The sequence below is a fragment of the Carcharodon carcharias genome, chromosome 5 (genome assembly GCF_017639515.1).
Source record: "Carcharodon carcharias isolate sCarCar2 chromosome 5, sCarCar2.pri, whole genome shotgun sequence".
Classification (NCBI taxonomy): domain Eukaryota; kingdom Metazoa; phylum Chordata; class Chondrichthyes; order Lamniformes; family Lamnidae; genus Carcharodon; species Carcharodon carcharias.
In genome coordinates, this window is record NC_054471.1 from 51,011,820 (window position 1) to 51,034,957 (window position 23,138).

At 42.0% G+C, this 23,138-nt stretch overlaps 1 protein-coding gene across 4 annotated transcripts in view; it reads right to left on the minus strand.

Moving 5' to 3' along the window:
• The window catches only part of qrsl1 (glutaminyl-tRNA amidotransferase subunit QRSL1), a 48,073-nt gene that overhangs the window by 15,085 nt on the left and 9,850 nt on the right, over positions 1–23,138 (minus strand). For all 4 annotated transcript variants that reach the window (XM_041188922.1, XM_041188923.1, XM_041188921.1 and 1 more), the window contains 5 exons: positions 21,028–21,126; positions 16,663–16,759; positions 12,407–12,577; positions 5,376–5,551; positions 235–347 (listed from right to left, as the gene is read on the minus strand). In XM_041188922.1, coding sequence (XP_041044856.1) covers positions 235–347; positions 5,376–5,551; positions 12,407–12,577; positions 16,663–16,759; positions 21,028–21,126 — 656 coding nt within the window. The remainder of the gene's footprint in view (positions 1–234; positions 348–5,375; positions 5,552–12,406; positions 12,578–16,662; positions 16,760–21,027; positions 21,127–23,138) is intronic.

Below are 23,138 nucleotides of genomic sequence, written 5' to 3' on the forward strand. Positions count from 1 at the left end.
GCTTAACACTGACAGTGAGCGCTTGTGTTGGTTCCATTTCCCAACACAAACACAATTTAATGAGCACAAAAAAGAAAGTTTTAAAAGTGTACTGCAATGCCCTCCTTTGATCTGAAGAATTTATATGAGCAGAAAACATGTTGTTGAAGCAGTTATCTGCTTTTCACAGTTCAGTTGCTTTTACAAGTTACCCTACAAACAGGATTATCAAATCTAAGTAGTTATAGACCTTACCTTGGGAATCCCCACACACAGATTTCTGACATCTATCTCATCAGGTAATTCAAAGGGTTCAAATGGGTCCTGTATGGTGGTGGAGTCTTTGGGATCATGCCCAGCAAGCGCACCTAATGCAGAATCACAGCAAAATTACGAAAAGCATTGTCCAAAACTAGTAGTCACTCAGCACACCAAGCAATACATTCAATGGCTCAGCTGGTGAACAGTGGATGTAGAAATGCCAAATGGGTAACGAAGGTCAGATTAGAAGGCAACATTTTTTTAAATTTGTCCTGGATTTTTATATTTTTAAGTTCATTTTTTGGTTCTATTTTCTCTTCTTTCCACTTTTAGATTCCTTCCAATTGGTACAGAAGGGAGAGTAAGTAACGTGCTCCTGCCCCTTCACAACAGCACTCAAAAACTGTCTACGAAAAGAGGTGAGAAATTGGCTACAAATTGGCTTCCCTTTCCTATTTGTTGATGGTATTTTTATGAGAAAAAGGCACGATGCTGAATTTTGGAGACAAGGCTTGTATCTACTGTGGAAACATAGGGCAGAAATTTGCCGTTGGTGGGCGGGCTCGATGGGGATTGTCAGGAAGCCGATCACCACCCGCGATCGGCACCGGACTGCCACTTCACGCTGGCGGATCAATTAAGGCCCGCCCAGTGTGAAATGCGAGCGGCAGCGTTCGGTGCTGCCTGTGCAGGCGGGGGTAGGAGGGCGAGCAGACCGAGCGCGAATGAGCGCTTCATAATCTCCGAGGCACAGAGCTGCCTCAGGGAGATGAAGAGATATTAAAATAAAATAATGAAAAGTGTCTCCTCATGTGACTCGGTCACGTGAGCAGGGACAAGTTATTAATGAAAAATTAAAGTTTTTATTTTTATTTGCCTTTGGAAACCTCACCCCGCTGACCATTAGGTTGGACGGCAGCAAAAAATTTAAGTTAATTGATTACTTAATGGCCTTAACGGGCCTTTTAAATGTTGGCGGGTGCGCTGCCAGCTCCGGCGCGTGTCCGCCGACCAAACTATCGCACAACTGCGCATTGATGTCGGCACGCTCGGCCAACGTCAACATGCATCATTTCACAATCCAGCAGGTCGGATGCGTGCCCGCCCAATGAGTGAAAGTTTCTGCCCATGATTACTGTATAAGCTGTGCCATTATGGGTATGAAACGGGAGTTATCAAGGACTTCCATTCTAGAAGACGCCAACAGGCTGATGGAATGGGTGGGCACGTGGCAGATGAAATTCAACACAGAAAAGTATGAAGTGATACATTTTGGCAAGACGACTGAAGAGTCACAATAGAAACCAAATGATACATAAGACGATAGAACATAAGACATAGGAGCAGAAGTAGGCCATTTGGCCCATTGAGTCCGTTCCACCATTCAATGAGATCATGGCTGATCTGATAATCCTCAATTCCACTTTGCTGCCCTTTCTCCATAACCCTTGATTCCCTTACTGATTAAAATTCTATCCCAGCCTTGAATATGCTTAACGACCCAGCCTCGACAGACCTCTGCAGTAAAGAATTCCACAGATTGGCTACCCTCTGAGAGTAGAAATTCCTCCTCATCTCTGTCTTAAATGGGTGATCCCTTACTCTGAGATTATGCCCTCTGGTCCTAGACTCTCCCACAAGGGGAAACAACCTCTCAGCATCTACCCTGTCAAGCCCCCTAAGAATCTAATATGTTTCAATAAGGTTGCCTCTCATTCTTCTAAATTCCAATGAGTACGGGGCCAACCTACTCAACCCCACGTTATGAGAAAAACTCCCCATACCCGGGATCAACCCAGTGAACCTTCTCTGAACTGCCTTTAATGCCAGTATATATTTCCTTAGATAAGGGCACCAAAATTGTTCACAGTATTCTAGGTGTGGTCTAACTAGTGCCTTGTATAGTTTTAGCAAGACTTCCCTATTTTTATACTCCATTCCCTTTGAAATGAAGGCCAACATTCCATTTGCCTTCCCTATTACCTGTTGAACTTGTATGCTAGCTTTTTGGGATTCATGCACAAGGACTCTCAAATCCTTATTTGTGTTGCAGTTTCTGCAGTCTTTCTCCATTTAAATAATATACAGCTCCTCTGTTTCTCCTGCCTGAGTACATAACCTCACATTTTCCCACATTATATTCCATTTGCCAAGTTTTTGTCCACTCACTTAACCTGTCTATATCCCTCTGAAGGCTCCTTGTGTCATCCTCACCACTTGCCTTCCCACTTATTTTTGCATCATCTGCAAACTTGGCGATAGTACATTTACTTCCCTCATCTAAGTCATTAACATATATTGTAAATAACTGAGGCTCCAGCACTGATCCCTGTGGCACTCCACTAGTTACAGGTTGCCATCCTGAAAATGCCCCCTTATCTCAACTCTGTCTTCTATTAGTTAGCCAATCCTCTGTCCATGCTAATATACTACCCCCAACACCATGGGCTCTTATTTTATTAAGTAGCCTTAAGTGCGGTACCTTATCAAACGTCTTTTGGAAATCCAAATATATTATAGCTACTGGTTCCCCTTTATCTACCTCCTCAAAGAATTCTAATAAATTTGCTAGGCATGATTTCCCCTTCATGAAGCCATGCTGACTCTGCTTGATTAGATTATGTATTTCTAAATGCTCTGCGATTACATCCTTTATAATAGATTCCAACATTTTCCCAATGACAGATGTTAAGCTAACTGGCCTATAGTTATCTGTTCTTTGTCTCCCTCCCTTTTTGAATAAAGGTGTTACATTGGCCGTTCTCCAATCCTCTAGGACTTTTCCAGAATCTCAGGATTCTTGGAAGAATACTATCAGTGCATCCACCATCTCTGTAGCTACTTCAGGTAATTGGATAATTAATTGAAGAAAAAATTGCACAGGGATATGGGAAAAAAATAAGACTAATTGGATTGTTTTTGAAAGAGTTGCTTCAGGTTTGATGTGCTAAATGGGCTCCTTCTGTACTGTACTATTCTATGATTCTAATTAGCCATGGCTGAGACAGTGGTCAACAACTGGTTTCCATACATCATATATACAATACAAGAACTACATAGTTTCACAGATAATACAGAATAAGAGGGGGCCATTTGTCCTGTCATGTCTGTAAAGGTATAGGGAATTCTGAGAGGTCAGTGGATGCCTGATATGCAGACAGCCTCCAAACTAAGCAATTGAGGCCCAACAGGCAGGAAAGTGGAATTACGGCTACAAACAGATGTGCCATTATCTTATCAAATAGCGGAGCAGGCTCGATGGGCCAAATGGCTGACTCCTGCTCCTATTTCTTATGATCTTATAAAGGTAGAGCTTATCAAAAATCAGAGCTTAGGTAAAGGTTGGCAACAGTAACAGCTCAAAGATCTCAAAGTACAGTGCTGCAGTCTACCCAGCTGAAACTATACTGTTAATGAGCTTTGAGCACTGATAAACTCCCCCGTGCCTATCCAGCTGATACCAGCCTACCCACTGGGACACATGCTTACAAGGCTGTCAGGAGCTGAGTGGGAAGAATTCTAGATCGTAGTGACATAGTTATGTCCTTGAGTTCCATTAATGAGACATGCTGGCTGACAAAGCACTAACTATGCCGCACTGTACTGCAGACTTGCCTGACTCAGTTGTTGAATGGCCGGCATAGACAGGTTGGGTCAAATGGTTTGTTTCAGTGCTATGTAATTACAGTAAGCTAGGTTTCAAGCTTCTATTCCAGGCATGTCACTGTGGAGCCCACTCAACTCTAAAGAGAGGCTGTCTACCTCTCTCAAGAGGACAGCTACTTATCAACTTGGTTCAGCTGTTAGCATTCTTATATATGTGAATCAGATGGTTTTGGGTTCAAGTTCCACTATAAACTTGAGTCTTTAATCTCGGCTGGCACTCTTAAGTCATGCAGAGGGAGGGGTGCATTATTAGAGTTAAACCAAGGTCCTGCTTGCTTACTCTTGTAAAAGTTACATTCTAATTGAAGAAGAGCAGGGAGTTCAGCCAGTCTCCTGGCCAAGAGATTTCTCCAACAAATTCAGTAGAACCTGGGATAAATAAATCCACTTCAAGAAACTGAAATTTAGAGAATTAAAATAGATTTCGTAGAATTAAAGGACGGTCACACCATATGGTCCAAAATGTTCGTGCTGGCTCTCTGCAAGAGCAACTCAGCTAGTCCCACACTGCCACCCATTCTCCATGGCCCTGCAAATTTTCTCTCTTCAGGTTCTTATTCAATTTCCGATTGAATCTGCCTCTGCCACACTCTCAGATGCTGTATTCTTGCCACTTGCTGAATAAAAAAAACTTTAATCATGTTGCCTTTGGTTCTTTTGTCTTTGCCTTATATCGGTGACCTCAGGCACTCTACCCTTCTGTCAATGGGAACAATTTCTCTCTACCTACCCTTGATTTTGAACACCTCCATCAAAGCTCCTCTGAACCTCCTCCTCTCTCAGGAGAACAGCCCTTGCCTTCTCCAATCTGTGTAACTGAATTCTCTCATCCATGGAACCATTCTAGTAAATCTTTTCTGCACCTTCTGCAGTACAGCAAAAGTTTACTAGATTGGTTATGGATTGCAAGGGCTGTCCAATGATGAGACGTGTACTCTCTGGAGTTTAGAAGAATAAGCAATCTTAAGAAAAATACAAGGCTCTGAAGAGGCTTGGCAGGGTAGAGAGAGAAATTGTTTCCCCTGGCTGGGGAACCTGGAACAGCCTCTGGATCAGGGCTTGATTATTTGGGATTGAGATTGAAGAGAGATTTTTTCACTCAGAGGGTTGTGAATCTTTGGAATGATCTACCTAGAGACCTGTGGATGTTCCACTGTTGAATATATTCAAGACTGGGATAGATCTTTGATCTCTCAGAGAATCAAGTGGTATAGGGAGTAGTTGAGAAAATGAAGTTGAAGCAAAAGATCAGCTATGATTATATTGAATGGTAGAGTCGGATCAATTGTCTCTACAGGCTACTCCCGCTCTTATTTATGTTCTTATAAATTAGCAGAAGTGAATCAATTTTTCACATATATGTCTCACCATTGAGAGCTCTTGGCCCCCTCACACTTGGTTTCTAAGGTCCTGTAAAATAAGCACAAATATAAATAGAGATTTTTTTTTAGTGTTAAAATGTAACCTACCTAGTACCGTGCATACATCATCTACACATCTGGTCATAATACCAGGAACATCCATAGAGTTGACTAATGGTATGAGACCACAACGAGAAAGCAAACCATAGGAGCTCTTGAAACCTACAATACCACAGTGGGCTGCAGGATTGCGCGTGGAACCACCTGTATCTGAACCTAAAGCACTGGAAGAAAAGTTGTATAATTAGTACTTTTTGTGATACGTGCTCTCCTTCAATGGTGTCAACGTTATCTCCTTACATGAACTCATATATAAAGGATCTCACATTTATAATAAAGAAGCACATGCAACTAGTAAATTGAGATTAAACAAAAGTTGAAATGTAAAACTGAAGATAAATTCTGGAAAATGAGTAATATGGAAACGGACAGAGAGATGAAGATTCATCTGAAACAAGATACCATTTGCACAAATGCCATGGGTTTTGAGCTGCAGCCCCTATAATTCTAATGAGTTCTGGATGGTTATATCCCATAGCGATATAGAGTAATGGCTGCAGATTTGGATAGGTATGGTGATCAGATTGTTTAGTCAGCATATTTGCTTTATCATCAGTACACAACTACAGAGCATGATGTTAATATTAATAATATTATATAACATTGGGTAGATGGTGTAGCAGTGGTAATGTCAATGGACTAGTATTTCAGAGGCCTAGGCTAATCCTCTGGGTGCAAAGGTCCAAATCCTACCATGGCAGGTGGTAGAATTTAAATTTAATTAGTAGTGTCTGAAAAATAAACCTAGTCTCAGTAACGGTGACTATGAAACTAACAAGAGTTGTCATAAAAACTCATCTGGTTCACTGATGTTCTTTAAGGAAAGGAAATCTGCCATCCTTATCTGAACTGGCGTACATGTGACTCCAGAGCCACAGGAATGTGGCTGACTCTTAACTGCCCTCTGAAATGGCCTTGCCAGCAACTCAATTCAAGGGCAATTAGGGATGGGCAACACATGCTGACCGTGCTACATCCCATGAGAAAATAAAAAAAATCTCTCTTAAACAGTACCTTGTGATCAAGGATGACTTGCTTCCACTCTGGTTCAATGGACTCTGAAATAGCTGATAAGTTCAATGCACAATCTACAGACTCCTGCCACGTACAGGGCAGGTGGTGCTTCAAGGTTTGGGTATATGGGGAGTTTGGAGGTTGTTTTACTCCCTCCGACACCTCGACTTAACCTCTGCACAGTCTCGACGTAGTGCCTCAATATGTTTGGTGCCTTCCCCATTTTGGTTGGTCACAAGCCAGGTCTCCCATGAGTTGGTGGGTATGTTGTATCTCTTCAGGGATGCTTTGAGGACGTCCCTAAAGCATTTACACAGTCCTCCCGGGAGTCTCTTACTGCGACCGAGTTTTGAGTAGAGCAGTTGCTACATGAATCTGGTGCCAGGCATACGAACAACATGTTCCGCCCAATGGGTCTGGTTTTGAGTGTTTAGCTCCTGTACTCAAGTCCTCTAGCAATGAAGGTCAACATACCATTTGCCTTCTTAACTACTTGCTGCACTTGCATGCATGCTTTCAGTGGTTGGTGTACAAGGACACTCACGTCCCTCTGCACATCAACATTTCCCAATCTTTCACCATTTAAGTGATACTCTGCCATTCTATTGTTCCTACCGAAGTGGATAACTTCACACTTATCTACATAATACTGCACCTGCCATGTATTTGACAACCACTCACTCAACTTGCCTAAATCACTTGAAGCCGCTTAACATCCTCCTCACCACTCACATTCCCACCAAGTTTCGTATTGTCAGCAGACTTGGAAATATTACATTTGGTTCCATCATCCAAATCATTGATATATATTGTGAATAGTTGGGGCCCAAACACTGATCCCTGTGGTACCCCACTAGTCACCGCCTGCCACTCCTGACCTACTCCTGCTCCTATTTTCTATGTTTCTATGGCAGAATTTTCCCCCAGTCAGGGGTGGGGGGAAGTTCAGGAGCAGGCACGCCTCCGGTTGGTGCCCCTGAGTGCCGCCATTTTACGTGGGTGGGCCAATTAAGGCCCGCCCAGTGTGACATCCGCCAGAAAGCGCTATGCGCTCCCTGTGCGGGCAAGGGGGGGGATTCCCTAAGCCGAGAGTGCACTCTTTTGCGCATGCGCATGAAAGAGCGCATTCATCTCCTTGAGGCTAAGTGCTGCCTCAGGGAGATCGGCTCCAAATTAAAAAATGTTAAAAATAGAAAAATAAAATGTCCCTGACACGTCCCCTCATGAGACACTGTCACATGAGTTGGGACATGTCGATCGGTTTTAGTTAAATTTTATTAAATTTTTAAAAACCTACATGAAACCTCATCCCACCCGTGGATGAGGTTTGATGCTTTTTCTGAAGCCCGCCAGCTTTAAGGCTAGATGGGCAGGTCCTTTAACTACCGCAATTACTTTTTTAACGGCCTCAATTGGCTGTTGACAAGTCGGCGGGCGCACGGCTGATTCGGCTACGTCCCAGCTGACCTGATAATTGAAATGACACGGGGTGACATTGGGAGTTCCGCCCAACGTCATCCTGCGTCATTTTACGCATTGGCGTGCAGGTCCTGCCCCCCACCCACACAAAATCCTGCCCTATGTTTCAATGCTGGGCAACTTGGCTTGGGAGAATATGCTGCTTTTGGGCCCCCTTACTTGCTATCGGATTTGGAGGATCTTGAAGGCACCACTAATGGTACTTCTCCAGTGCTTTGAAGTGCCTGCTGTAGGTTGTCCAAGTCTCTGAAGCATATATTAGGTGGGCAAATCACATTAGTATGAATCTAGACATTCACCAATATCACTGGCATGCCACGAAAGTAGGTTGTAAGGAAAGACAGAGAATCAAAAGCTATGGAGCAAGATTGTTCATGTGCTGTTGGGTCTACAAATGAGACCCTCCAGAAAGCAACAGATGTAAAGTTGGATTAATATTGTTGAGAGTTTTGCAGTTGGTTGTCTCCTTTAGAAGATTTAAGTGATCTATTGAAAGCGCATGCATGACTTATGCATGGAACAGAAAGATGAGTCAAATGCCGATTCCTCATTTCATACTTTGTTGCATCCTTCAGAATAATCTGTTTTTATCTGTTTTAATCTGCCAAGTCTAGAATAGAAAACCTTCCACATTAAGTACAGGAGACAACCATTTTGGCCCATCATACTTGAGTGCTCCTAGCCCCACGAGAGTCATTTTGCTACGTCTTTTAATTTTTTTTATTCAAGTCTTTGGCCTGGATTTTGTGGTAGTAACAAAAGTAAAATTGTCACCCTTCGTACCATTACTCCTTGAAGACTGACTGTAAATTCTGGAGTCCACACAAGTGCAATTACACACAGGAATCAAGAGATTGCTGTCAGTGATTCGACACTTCTCCATACGGTGCTCTGTTGAAGCCCCTGCAGACCGCAATCGATTAGAAATCTCTGAACTTACTGCATAAAAGAGGAGGTTGGAGTAATATCGCTGTTAAAACCCTCTAAAAATTTACACCTCATAAATGAGGAAATGCAGGAACTCATCAAGTCTCCTTAGACAGCACATTCGAAACCCACGACTGCTACCACCTAGAAGGACAAGGGCAGTAGATACATGGGAACACCGCCACCTGGAGGTTCCCCTCCAAGCCATTCACCATTCTGACTTGAAAATATATCGCTGTTCCTTCACTGTCGTTGGGTCAAAATCCTGGAACTCCCTACCTAACACCACCTACATCACACAGACTACAACGGTTCAAGGAGGCAGCTCAACACCACCACCTTCTCAAGGGCAATCAGAGATGGGTAATAAATGTTGGCCTAGCCAGTGATGCCCACATCCTATGAATGAATAATTGAATTAATGAATTAATTAATTCAGATCTAAGTCATAACTTCTGGTGAAGAATCTCTTCCGGCTCTGGAAATCTAATTTTATATTTCAACGTTTTCCATTTTGTTAAAAATACCAATTCTAATAATCAATTTAAAACTTGTTTCAGGTAATTCAGTTTTTACCTCCCGCCGAATTGTATATTTCACTCTTAGACAAAGTGAAGGATAATTAGTGCACTTCCTGGCTTATTCAAAAACAGAATTACCTGGAAAAACTCAGCAGGTCTGGCAGCATCGGCGGAGAAGAAAAGAGTTGACGTTTTGAGTCCTCATGACCCTTCAACTATTATGAAACTATTGTCGATTGCTGTAAAAACTCAAGTGGTTCACTGATGTCCTTTAGGGAAGGAAATCTGTTGTCCATACCTGGCCTAGTCTACGTGTTGCTTCATACCCACCACTGGGTGTTGACTTTGAAAGTTTACTAGATCTTCATTAGCCGCTTTCTGAGAGGTGAAAGCCATTGCTTATCCACTGATTGTAAAATCTGGCCACTTTCTAACATAGAAAATAGGAGCAGGAGTATGTCCTTCGAGCTTGCTCCACCATTCAATATGATCGTGGCTGATCTTCTTTCAACGCCATACTCCCACTCTCTCCCCATACCCCTTGATGTCTTTAGAGTCTATTTCTATATAAATCTTTTTCCTTCTTAAATATATTTAGTGGCTTGGCCTCCATGGCTTTCTGTGGTAGAGAATTCCACAGGTTCGCCACCCTCTAAGTGAAGATCTTTCTCCTCATCTCAGTCCTAAATGGCTTATTCCATGTCCGGAGATTGTGACCCCTTGTTCTAGACGCCCGCAGTCAGAGGAAACATCATCCCTGCAACCAGTCTGTCCAGCCCTATCAGAATTTTATATGTTACAATGAGATCCCCTCTCATTCTTCTAAACCCCAATGAATACAGGCCTAGTCAACCCAATCTCTCATCATATGACAATCCTGCAATCCGAGGAATCAGTCTGGTGAACCTTCGCTGTGCTCCCTCTATAGCAATTATATCCTTTCTTAGGTAAGGAGTCTACACAAACTTTAATAGGCACTTGGAATAAGATATTCCATATTCTAATACTGTTCTTGCATGAAAACATTTCCCGTGGCCTCACTACTATGGGAATGGCACTGGTACTAGCTTTACGCCAATTTATTGAACAGTGGTAATAATCTTTCATTATTTAATCCCTCAAACAATTTCTAAATTCAGAACATTTATTACATCTGCTTGCCCTTCTCTGCTGTAGTGGTACAATTAACCTGAAGCTCAACAGGAGCAGCCACATAGATACTGCGGCTATAAGAGTAGGCCAAAGGCTGTGGAAAGTGGTTAAACCTCCAAACTACCCAAAGCCTCTTGACCACCTAGAGGCACAAGTCAGAAGTGCGATGGAATATCCTCTACCAGCCTGGATGGGTACAGCTGCAATAATAATCTTGACACAAGAACGATGAAGGAATCCAGGATCCATCTAGGTAAAAGCGGTTTGCTTAATTGGCATCCCAAACACTGGATGAAACATTCACCACCCCATCAGTGTACCACGGTTACATTATGTAGTAGCTGGAGGTTGCGCTGTGGCAACTCATCAAACCTTATGCGGCATCATTGCCTAAACGTGCACTCCCCAACACATAGGAGGACAAATGTAGCAGGTGCAAGGAAAATTCCAAGTTCCCCTCAAGTCATACACACCTTGACTTGCACATATATTGCCAAATATATACCCTTCCAAGCCACACACCATCCCAACTCCCAACTTGGGACTATAATCGCCATTCCTTCAGTGTCACTGGGTCAAAATTTTGGAACTCCCTCCCTAACAGCACTATGGGTGTACCTACACCACATGGACTGCAGCGGTTCAAGAAAGCAGCTCACCAGCATCTTCTCAAGGACAAATAGGGATGGGCAATAAAAGCTGGCCTATCCAGCGATGCCCAAATCCCTTGAACAAATAAATAAAATAAATTCATTAATTGTCATTGTGTCAAAATCTACATAATAGGCCTGAACTTCTGCACAGTGGCAATTGGAGTTGGATTGCCACTCCGCTCCTAGTTTCTTACCTCAAAAGTCTTTCGGTCCCTTCTCACCTGACCTTCCAACTCAGGCCAGGTGAGAACTTACCTTAAATAATGGCACTAGCTGCCATAAGTTTAAAGGTCCAGCCACTTTCAAGGCAAGGAGAAGGCAGGTTTGTAAGGTAAGTGGGTGGGATTTTGGGGGAGTGGGAGAGGATGTGCAGTTGGTGGGGGTGGTCAGGTGTTTCAAGGGGGGGGGGGCAAGGTGTAGGGTTGAATGGTCTTGTGGGCTTTGCAGTCGGAGGAGAGGTTGCAGTTGGAGGAGGGTGTGCAGTCAGGCGGTCCTCAGGGGAGCTTGGGCGGGCGTGGAGGGTGTGAGAGTGGTGGGAGGGCCCTGTGTGGATGGGGCAGTCCATGTGGGAAAATGGGCGGTGGTGGTGGGGTGTAGGCGGGGGTCCCATGTAGAGTCTGGGGAGGTCAGTACAATAGTTACCCAGAAGCTAGAAGTAGTTTTAATTCTTTTAATTTTTTTCCGGGTAACTATTGCTGTATGATGGTCAGAACCATTCGAAGTTTGCAATTTAAATCACATTTTTGGATGGTTCCCAGTGCAGGGCAATTGCCTATAGGGAGTTTGAACTTCCCGGGCAATTGCTGTGCGATTCTTACCTGGGAACCTCAGGGTAAGGGGAGTTCCCCAGCGCACCTTTGGGGTGCCCCCAGATACATGGCCCTGGAGCTCAGACGTTACAGGCCAACAGTACAATGAGACAACTGCAGCAGTGGAGGAAAAAGGGCCAACTCAACCCTCTCTTGATAACTAGGAATGAATGTTGGTCTTGCTGCCATATTTCGCGATCTAATTTTTAAAAAAATCCTGGTGATAACACTCCTTACTATAGCAGAGTATTTAAGCAATGCTCCCGCATGCCAAAGCAAAGTGACAACAAACACAGGCTTAACTACCAGCTCAGTTTTTAGGAGTTTGACTCTAGTTTTACAACATTTGCCTGATGGCAGTTTGAAATCTTAAGCTTGTAATTAGCGATTAAGCTACATTTAAAAATTCATATCGAGGAATTTGGGAAAAGAAAATGAAAAGAAAAAGGTATTGAAATACTCACGCAAAACACGTCAGCGAAGCAACTGCTACCGCACTACCTCCAGAACTACCGCCTGCTATCACCCAATCTGAGTCTTCCATTTTGTGGTCGTGACCGAGTTGCTCTCTGTACTGTTCGGAATATCCCCAAGGATTTCTCACTGGTCCAAAGATGCCATCAATACTCCCACTCCTAGGGAATTGAAGCACGTCATGACATTACAGGCATAGTGATTCATCAGTTTCCCAGCTTTGGACTAAAGGTTGACACCACAGCGACCTTAATATAGCCTGAAACCTGACATCTCAAACTGCGGCTGGTTACAACAATTGTAATGCTTTCAGTATGGCTAGCCAGATCGCCTCCTTCACAACATCAAAGCATATCATATCAGTCTCAACAGTTAACAGAAATTAGGTAAATATTTGAAGAGGAAAAATAGTAAACGTTATGTGGAAATAAGAGGAAAATTAGACTAGAATTAATTGATCAGTAGTGGAGCTAGCACACCTATAAAAGTTTGTACCAACATTTCTGAGGTTCAAAAATCTTACAAGTCTGTAAAAGACACAATCGCCCAGAACTTCTGTGGAGTGGCAATCACCATCAGATTGTCAGGGGTGTGGAGCAGTGGTCAGTGGAATGTGAGGGGGTGATCGGCCCTTATAACTTTTCCTGCATAGTTGTTTTGGTAGGAGAGTCAGAATCATAGAAACAAAGAAAATAGGAGCAGGAGTAGGCCATTCGGTCCTTCGAGCCTGCTCTGCCATTCATCACGATCATGGCTGATCATCCAACTCAATAGCCTGCTCCTGCTTTCTCCCCATATCCTTTGATCCCTTTCGCCCCAAGAGCTATATCTGACTCCTTGAAAACATACAATGTTTTGGCCTCAACCACTTTCTGTGGTAGTGAATTCCACAGGCTCACTACTCTCTGCGTGAAGAAATTTATCCTCATCTCAGTCCTAAATGGTCTACCCCATATCCTCAGACTGTGACCCTGGTTCTGAACTCCCCCACCATTGAATCCTAACCAATCCAATCTCTCCTCATATGTCAGTCCCACCATCCCAGGAATCAGTCTGGTAAAACTTCGCTGCACTCCCTCTATAGCAAGAACATCCTTCCTCAGGTAAGGAGACCAAAACTGCACACAATATTCCAGGTGTGGTCTCACCAAGGCCCTGTATAATTGCAGCAAGACATCCCAGCTCCTGTACCTGAATCCTCTCGCTATGAAGGCCAACATACCATTTGCCTTCTTTACTGCCTACTACACCTGCATGCTTACCTTCAGCAACTGGTGTACAAGGACACCTAGGTCTCGTTGCACATTCCCCTCCCTCAATTTATAGTCTTTCTGATAATAATCTGCCTTCCTGTTTTTGTTACCAAAGTGGATAACCTCACATTTATCCACATTATATTGCATCTGCCATGCATTTGTCACTCACTCAGCTTGTCCAAATCACACTGAAGCATCTCTGCATCCTCCTCACAGCTCACCCTTCCACCCAGCTTTGTGTCATCTGCAAATTTGGAGATATTACATTTAGTTCCCTCATCTAAATCATTAATATAATTGTGAATAGCTGGGGTCCCAACACCGATCCCTGTGGTATCTCCCTAGTTACTGCTTGCCATTCAGAAAATGACCCGTTTAATCCTAATCTTTGTTTCCTGTCTGCCAACCAGTTTTCTATCCATCTCAATACACTACCTCCAATCCCATGCGCTTTAATTTTACACGCTAATCTCTTACATGGGACTTTATCGAAAGCCTTCTGAAAGTCCAAATAAACCACACCCACTGGCTCCCCCTCATCAACTCTACTAGTTACATCCTTGAAAAATTCCAGTAGATTTGTCAAGCATGATTTCCCTTTCGTAAATCCATGCTGATTCTGTCCGATTCTGCCACTGTTTTCCAAGTGCTAAGCAATTAAATCTTTTATAATGGACTAGCATTTTCCCCACTACCGATGTCAGCCTGACTGGTCTATAATTCCCTGTTTTCTCTCTACCTCCCTTTTTAAATAGTGGGGTTACATTAGCTACCTTCCAATTTGTAGGAACTGTTCCATAGTCTATAATCCATAGTCTAATCTCGTAAAATGACCACCAATGCATCCACTATTTCTAGGGCCACTTCCTTAAGTACTCTGGGATGTAGATTATCAGGCCCTGGGGATTTTTCAGCCTTCAACCCCATCAATTTCCCCAACACCATTTCCCTACTAATGCTGATTTCTTTCAGTTCCTCCCTCTCATTAAACCCTGTGTTCCCCAACATTTCTGGTATGTTATTTGTGTACTTCTTTGTGAAGACAGAACCAAAGTATGTATTTAGTTGGTCAACCATTTCTTTGTCCCCCATTATAAATTACACTGTTTCTGACTGTAAGGGACCTACACTTGTCTTCACCAATCTTTTTTTCTTCACATACCTATAGAAACTTTTACAGTCAGTTTTTACGTTCCCCACAAGCTTACTCTCATACTCTATTTTCCCCTTCTTAATCAATCCCTTGGTCCTCCCTTTGCTGAATTCTAAACTGCTCCCAATCCTCAGGTCTGTTGTTTTTTCTGGCTAATTTGTATGCCTTTTCCTATCTGTAATTACTATCTGTAATTTCCCTTGTAAGCCATGGTTTGGCCACCTTTCCTGTTTTACTTTTGCGCCAGACAGGAATAAACAATTGTTGCAGTTCACCCATGCGTTCTTTGAATGTTTGCCATTGCCTATCCACCATCATCCCTTTAAGTAATGTTTCCCAATCCATCATAGCCAACCTGCGCCTCATAACATCGAAGTTTCCTTTATTAAGATCATCTGAAGTCTCTGATTTAAATTTAAGCTTCTGGGCAATTCCCATGCAGTCCTTGCATGAGGACTTCCAAGGAGGTCCTCCAGCACATCTTCTCGCTAGCTTTGGGGCAGGATTCTCTGGAGAAAGGAAGATCTGGGCCAATATTCCAAATATGGAAAAGACATAATATTCCAAATAAAGCGCAATGCAAATTAACATTATATAATTCCTTATGTGAGACATAACAAGAATATAAGAAAAAGGAGTAGATCGTACGGCCACTCAAGCCTGCTTTGCCATTCAGTACTGATCTTCTGCATTCCCCATATCCCTGACTCCTGAAGGATAAAAATCTATCTATGCCAGTCTTGAATATATTTAACAACCTGGTGTAGAGAATTCTAAGGATTCACAGCACCCCCAGTGAAGAAATTTCTCCTTGTAAATGTTCAACCCCTTATCCTGAGACCTTGCTCTCATGTTCTAGATTCCTCTGCTAGGGGTACAACCTCCCAGTGTCTATCCTGTAAAGCCCTTTCAAAATCTTGTATGTTTTGATGAAATCACCTCTCACTTTTCTAAACTCCAGAGATTTTAGGTCCAATTTACAGAGCCTTTCACCATAGGACAACACACTCATCACATGTGGTATGGGAAGAGGGAACATCATTTAAAATCAGTAAATTTTCTTTTAAAGATGATTTTAAATAAGACATTAATTTATCAAGTACTATTCACCACAGATATAGAATGAGGTTTGGTGCATGGCTTTTGTACACATTAGCACTTGTTGGATGTTTTTAGTCATTTCACTAGGTGTTTCATCAAAGTAACGATGGGATTTTGGATGACCCCTTTAGAAATTCCAGGCATGTATATACAAGTAAAGCAAAATACTGCAGATGCTGGAAATCTGAAATAAAAACCAACGGGATTTTCGGAGCTGTGTTCCGAGGAACACTAACTCTGTTTCTCTCTCCACAGATGCTGCCACATCTGCTGAGTTTTTCCAGCATTTTCTATTTTTATAATGTCTATATAAGTGCCAGCTTTGCTCCTGTGTCAAGTTGATCAAAGGTAGCCTGGAGTCTGCAGCCTAATTATGGGTTTTGACTATGAGCCTGGTCTGCCCCTTAATGGCTATTGTTCAGGTGACTGCTGCTGATTAATTGCAGTTAGTAAGACATGTTTGTAGATCACTTGTAAATACAGGTCCTTGTAAATTTCTAGCTGTAGATTAACATGCAAACTCCCCCTACCCACAAAAGTTAATCTTTAACTGGTTTTCTTCCTACAAAGTTTTGATATTTTGCAATGTTATGTTTGCAATTTGCTGGACACTCCCACATCTGTATAAGTAAATAAATGCATGCATGCATAAAGTCCAATGATTGAAAATGTATTGTAAACACATGCAGAAGGAAAGAATCTGCTTCAGGTAACTTAAGGTGTGGAATTTTCTTACCCCATTGCAAATTCATCAAGATTGGTCTTTCCCATAAGTACAGCACCTTGGTCCAGTAACCTCTGGACTACTGTAGCATTAAAAGGAGGAACATAGCCTGGAACCAACAGAATAAACTCATTAGAAACATCATGGGGCCCTGGTGACAAATCAGAATCAGAGAGTCAAATCATCTGTCAGGATAGACTCTTTCTCAGAATGATTGTTTTCCCTCTTGCCTAAAACCCGCTAGTGTGAACACTGCTCTGTGTGAATCTGGCATTTGATCAATTCTTGGGCCAGCTCTGCACCTGAAATTTCTATCCACTATATTGAAAATTTAAAACAATGTTTAAATTGTGTGGGGAAACAAATATAACATAGCTACTTTAATTAATGGAATCATTGCTTTGGAATGACTAAAACAGGGGGTGGTCCGTTTTAGTGGCCTGACTGTGACAAACCTAAAGCAAATCGGAGAACAGAATGCTGTTAAACCAGTTCTATTTGACAGACAAGCTTAAACAATTTGTCTTAAGGAACAGTATATCTTATTATAAAACACAGTTCTTAAGTTAGACTTTCATTATTTATTAGATTATCTGCAAATATGAGGGTGAAATTGATGAGATTGTACAATCTATCTTCTGTCAGCAATGAGATTTTATAAAGTTAAATCGCACATTTTGTAGTCTATCATAAGCTCCACCAGAATGGCTTATATTCTGATTTCATAAGTGAAGTGACTATGGGTATGATTGAGATATGCTAAGAATGACCAGATTCTGCAAATATATAAGAGAGAGAGTATGTGAAGATACTGAAACTAACGTAAAAGGGAATCCAAAAATAAGCATATAAATAGTAAAAGGGCACTAAGATGAGGGGTGGGGCCCATTGGAGACTAAAAAAGAGATCCAAGCATGGAGGCAGAGGTCATGTCTGAGGTACTAAATGAGTACTTTGCGCCTGTCTTTACTAATGAAAAAGAATGCTGCTGAAGTCATAGTGAAAGAGGAGGTAAGTTGAGATACTGAATATCACCAGATTTAAGGGGAACTACAAAAGAACCAATGGTGACCTAAGGAAAAACTTTGGTATACAGCGAGTGGTTATAATCTGGAATGTGATGCCTGAGAGTATAATGGAGACAGATTTATTTGTGGCTTTTAAAAGAAAATTGGATAAGTGCCTGCGGGAAAATACCTGCAGGGAAAATATCTACAGGACTGTGGGGAACAGAGAGCTAGCAGGAACACAACAGGCTGATTGCCCTGCTTCTGTGATGTAACCATTCTATGATTACTACAGTATGCTGAACACATTTTTCAATACATTTAGAAATGTTCCCAAATCGTTAGCCACCTGCATATGATAACTATATATCAGTTTAACTGAATATAGTACATTACAGAAAAGGTTAATAGATTGAAAGAAAAAGCTATTCAGTGATGTTAAACAGCATAAAAATATAGCTTATTCCCCAGTAGATAACACAGAAAGGTTTCTGTTTTGATTGTCAGAGCCATAGTGAGTCAGTTGATCTCGGCCAGGGTGATGACGTGGTATTGTAATTGACCTTTGCATCTGAAGCTTGGCAAGAGGGAAGGTGCATGAAAGGAGGGGTGGCCAGAGTTAGAACAAGGAATCACTATCCTGTGAGTCCTATCAAAAATCTTGTATGGGTGGATGTAGGCAGACATGACAAGACCAAGCTCAGCTGCAGCGCTTCCCTCTCTCATGCCTGGTAGCCTGCAAACTCTCAATTTTCAGCTCATATTTGAACAATGGCAGCTAATAAGACATCCCAGAAGGCTGCCTGCAGCTGTATAATTGCACCTTAGTTTGAGAAGGGGTGGGCAGAGATGAAAGGAAAGAAAATACAGTTTCTCTTTCAGGCTGTTTGCTGACCCTCTTTATTTTTCAGAATATTCTCAACCCTCCTTTTCAGGTCTGTATGGATTGGAGACTAATTGCCATCGACAATCCTGCACTTCTATCAATGCCATCTCACAGGTCATGCGCATAAGCAAGGCTGGTAATGACTCTTATGCACAAGAGGTGAATCTGGCTTCTGCGCAGTACCACCCTTGGCAGATCAAAGGGACAAAATCATACCCTGCACTTGATAGTACCATTTATTAGAGCACCAAGAAACTCACTGAAAAAAAATGGAATAAAATTTACACTTGTGAACAATCCCATTAAGAGGTACATGCCAACAACTGGAAATTTAAAACCTGCTATGAGCTCCTCATCTCACGAAGCAAAAATAATAACTAGCATCGCTTCTACTTGCCTTCAGCAACAAAAAATTCATTTTTATTTGGGGAAGCACATGTAGAAACAAGTATCAGATCATTTTAAGAGATGGTGAAAAAACAGTGGAAAAATGCAAAGGGAAAGCAAGTTAAGAGGATGTGGCTGAAAAGGATTTTAGGAGCTTTCTTAAACAAAAAGAAAGATAACAGTCAAAGGTAGTGGGGGTGGGAGTTCCACAGTTGCAGTTAAGAGAGCATCAAGGGATGAGAGTGAAGAATAGCAATAACAAGCAGTAAGCTGGTTGAAGGAGCTGAGAGGGTATACAGGGGTGTACAACTAGAAATTCCCAAGAGAAAATCAGGCAAATCACAAAGTAATTTGTAGGTGAGGCCAATGATCATGAAGTAAATTCGCTGGGTCACAGGGAATGGTTAGAGCTTGGCAAGGATGGGTATGATACATCAGATATTCTCTTGGGTATAGTGATCCAAGTGTCTTCTGTTCAGAAGTGTGCCCATGCTGCTCTCGATCTAACTTTATGGAAGCTTAACCCTGGGGTATTGACAATAGTACATCCTTGTGATCCGAACTGGCTATTATATCTTTCACATGCATAAAACATATCCTTTTCTAATCTTTTCAAAAGCAGATTCAAAAACACTTAGTGATACAAGGCCAGGTTCAAATCGTTATGCCACTTAATTTTACAAACAACAAATGAACATATAAAAAATAGTCGCTTCTCTCAGTCGTGCTTCCCTCCTCAAAAAAAACTGGGGAAAAATAACAATCAACTCAATCTGTTCCTTTTCTGAGCTGACCTACTTGCTCTTTGACTTGTTTAAAAAGCTGACCCTTGATGATAGTTTTTTTTTCCTTTCCTCTTGCTAGGGTTTCTGCATCAATTGTCCAGCATACCTGTTACCCCAAATCAATTTATTACCTTGGCCCAAGTATCCAGCAAATATTTTCACCCACTTTGGCGTGGAAGATTTTATCCATAGATGCATAGAAATGTGTTTTTATTCATTTGTGGGATGTGGCAAAGCTGGAAAAACTAGCATATTTTGCTCATTACTAATTGCCCCTGAGAAGGTGGTGGTGAACTACCCTGTGGAACCATTGCAGCCCTTGTCCCCAAGAATTCTCTGAACAGAGACAATATTCTACAAGAGCTACTGCACTACAGTAACTCAGCAAGGTCCATTCCAGAACATCTTCCAAATCCACAACCTCTATCACATAGAAGAACAAGGGCTGCAGATTCTTGGGAACACTACCACCTGCAAGTTCACCTTCAAGTCACACTCGCCATCCAGTCTTGAAAGCATGTCGCCATTCCCTCACTGCTGCCTTGTTAAAATCCTGGATCTCCCTTCCTAACAGTACCACAAGGGCTGCAATGGTTCCACAGGGTAGTTCACCACCACCTTCTCAGGGGCAATTAGTAATGGGCAAAATATGCTAGTTTTTCCAGCTTTGCCACCCCGCGAATGAATAAAAACACATTTCTATGCATCTATGGATAAAATCTTCCACGCCAAAGTGGATGAAAATATTTGCTGGGATACTTGGGCCAAGGTAATAAATTGATTAATTTTATTGCCGGGATCTTTTTGAAGTGTGATCTATTAACACTGCAAACTCTCCTCCCATAGGTTCCTAAATCTGTGCAAAATCACATGGCCTGATTTTAACTCTGTGGCAAATGGGTGGGTTTGGAATGAGTTAAAATCAGGCTCACTGTGTTCCCATTAAAGCACAACACATAGACATAACTCATTCCCAAATCCATGGTTTAAAAAATCCTGAAACCTTACAGAAAGAGCTGAGGGACTTTGTGTGGGTGGAAATGATAGGCTGCTGCATTCCAAATGAAATGCAATTTATGGAGAGCAGACGGTAGTCAGGGGAACATTTGAGAAATTAAACCTTGATGTGATAAGGCATTCAGTAACTCTCAAGGCACAGGTCTTGAATAGAACATTCTCACTCACACAGAATGTTTAGCAGAGATTGAAGACAATGCAGGAATGTTAAATAGGTTGACTAATACTATTATTTCCATTATCTATTTATTTGCTTCAAATTTAGCCTAACTTATTTTAAAAAAAATACCTTTACCTTTTAACATATTTGATGCACATGTGGTCTCAATACCAGCTGTGCTGAAGTTATCCTTAACAGCAATTGGAACACCATCGAAGAGACCTAGAGATTTTCCTGGATGAATATGAAGCAAAAATGTTAATATAGACAAAGACAGTCTCATTTTGTATTTTACCAGAATAAATTACAAAGCAAATTGAGTTTGACGTAATAGTTAGTTAGCTGAGTAGCTGCCATGTACTTCCTTGTGGTTCTTTACAGAATGGCAGAGGCTGGAAGAATATTCTTGTCTTCCAGGTTGGCTACAGAATCATGTGTGGGCTTTAAAACAAATCTACTTTAATTTAATTTATTTCAATTTTTTTAGGATGGAAAAGCAGGGTAGTTTAAAATACATACTAGTTTAATCCTATTAACATTCCCAAATTAGATTATCTCAACTTGTCCCTAATAGTATGAATTGAATAAAAAAAATGCAGATTTTAAAAGGGACAGGCTAACTCACTGATAGTCCTCTTGCTTCTTACCCAGAAGGCTGGAAGGTTATGGCCTGAACTCCAGAGGGCTCATACTTGCAAGTGTGGTAGTGTGAAACTGCTACATTGTTAGAGGTCTCATCTTTCTGATGAGGTCTTAAACTAAGGCCTCTTCTACCTGGTCAAAAGGACATAAAAAATTCATGGCTTTAGTTGAAGGGGGACTGAGAATGCTTTTGGTGTTCTGGCCAACATTTCTCTCCCAACCAAAAATTAGACCATCTGATCATTTATCCCACGGGGAGGCTGTGGCACAGTGGTATTGTCATTGGACTGGTAATCAAAGTTCCAAACTGGCTAATTTTACTAAGGTGAGATACAATTTGGCCCAAGTGGGCTGGGAGCAGCTACTTGCAAATAAAACCGTGTCAGAGCAGTGGGAAGCATTCAAGGAGGAAACAACGAGTGTACAGGGCAAATATGTTCCTGAAAAGACAAAGTGGGGGACCAAGTCCAGAGATCCCTGGATGTCAAGGGGCATAAAGTTTAGGGTTAAGGAAAAAAAGAGAAGCTTATGGCAGATACCAAGGGCTCAATACGGCAAAGTCCCTAGAGGAGTACAAAAAGTGCAGGTGGGAACTTAAAAAGGAAATTCAGAAAGCTGAGAGTACATGAGAAAGCATTGGTGGGTACAATAAAGAAAAACCCAAAGGGGTTTTTTCAATATATAAAGAGCAAGAGAATAACTAGGGAAAGAGTAAGCCCAATTAGGGACCATGGATGTAATCTGTGTGTGGACCCAGAAGACATGGGTACAGTCCTCAATGAATACTTTGCGTCAGTCTTCACAATGGAAAAGGACGATGCAGGTATAGACATCAGTGGAGGACTATGAAATATTAGAGGAAATTAACATAGAGAGAGAAGGTACTAGCTGGTTTAGCAGTCTTAAAAATGAATAAATCTACAGGCCTGGTGAGATGTCTCTCAGGCTATTGAGGGAGGCAAGGGAACAGATATCAGGGGCCCTGGCAGTAATTTTCAAATCTTCTGTGGCCACAGGTGAGGTGCCAGGGCACTGGAGGACTGCTAACATTGTCCCATTATTAAAAAAAGGGAGGACGGGATAGAACAGGAAATTACAGGCCAGTCAGTCTAACCTTGGTTGTGGGGAAGTTACTAGAAATAATTCTGAGGGACAGAATATATCTGCGCTTGGAGAGACACGGATTAATCAGGATAGTCAGCATGGATTTGTTAAGGGAAGGTCATGTCAGACAAATTTGATCGAATTTTTTGAGGAGGTAACCAGGAGTGTTGATGAGGGTAATGCATTTGACGTGATCTACATGGACTTCAGCAAGGCTTTTGATAAGGTCCCTCATGGCAGACTGGTCAAGAAAGTAAGAGCCCATGGGATCCAAGGCAAAGCGGCAGATTGGATCCAAAATTGGCTGAGAGGCAGGAAGCGGAGGGTGATGGTAGAGGGATGTTTCTGTGACTGGAAGTCTGCTTCCAGTGGGGGTCTGCAGGCCTCGATGCTGGAGCCCTTGATGTTTGTGGTGTACTTAAATGTAGGGGGTATGATCAAGAAGTACGTGAATGACATGAAAATTGGTAGTCTAGTAAACAGTGAGAAGGATAGCCATA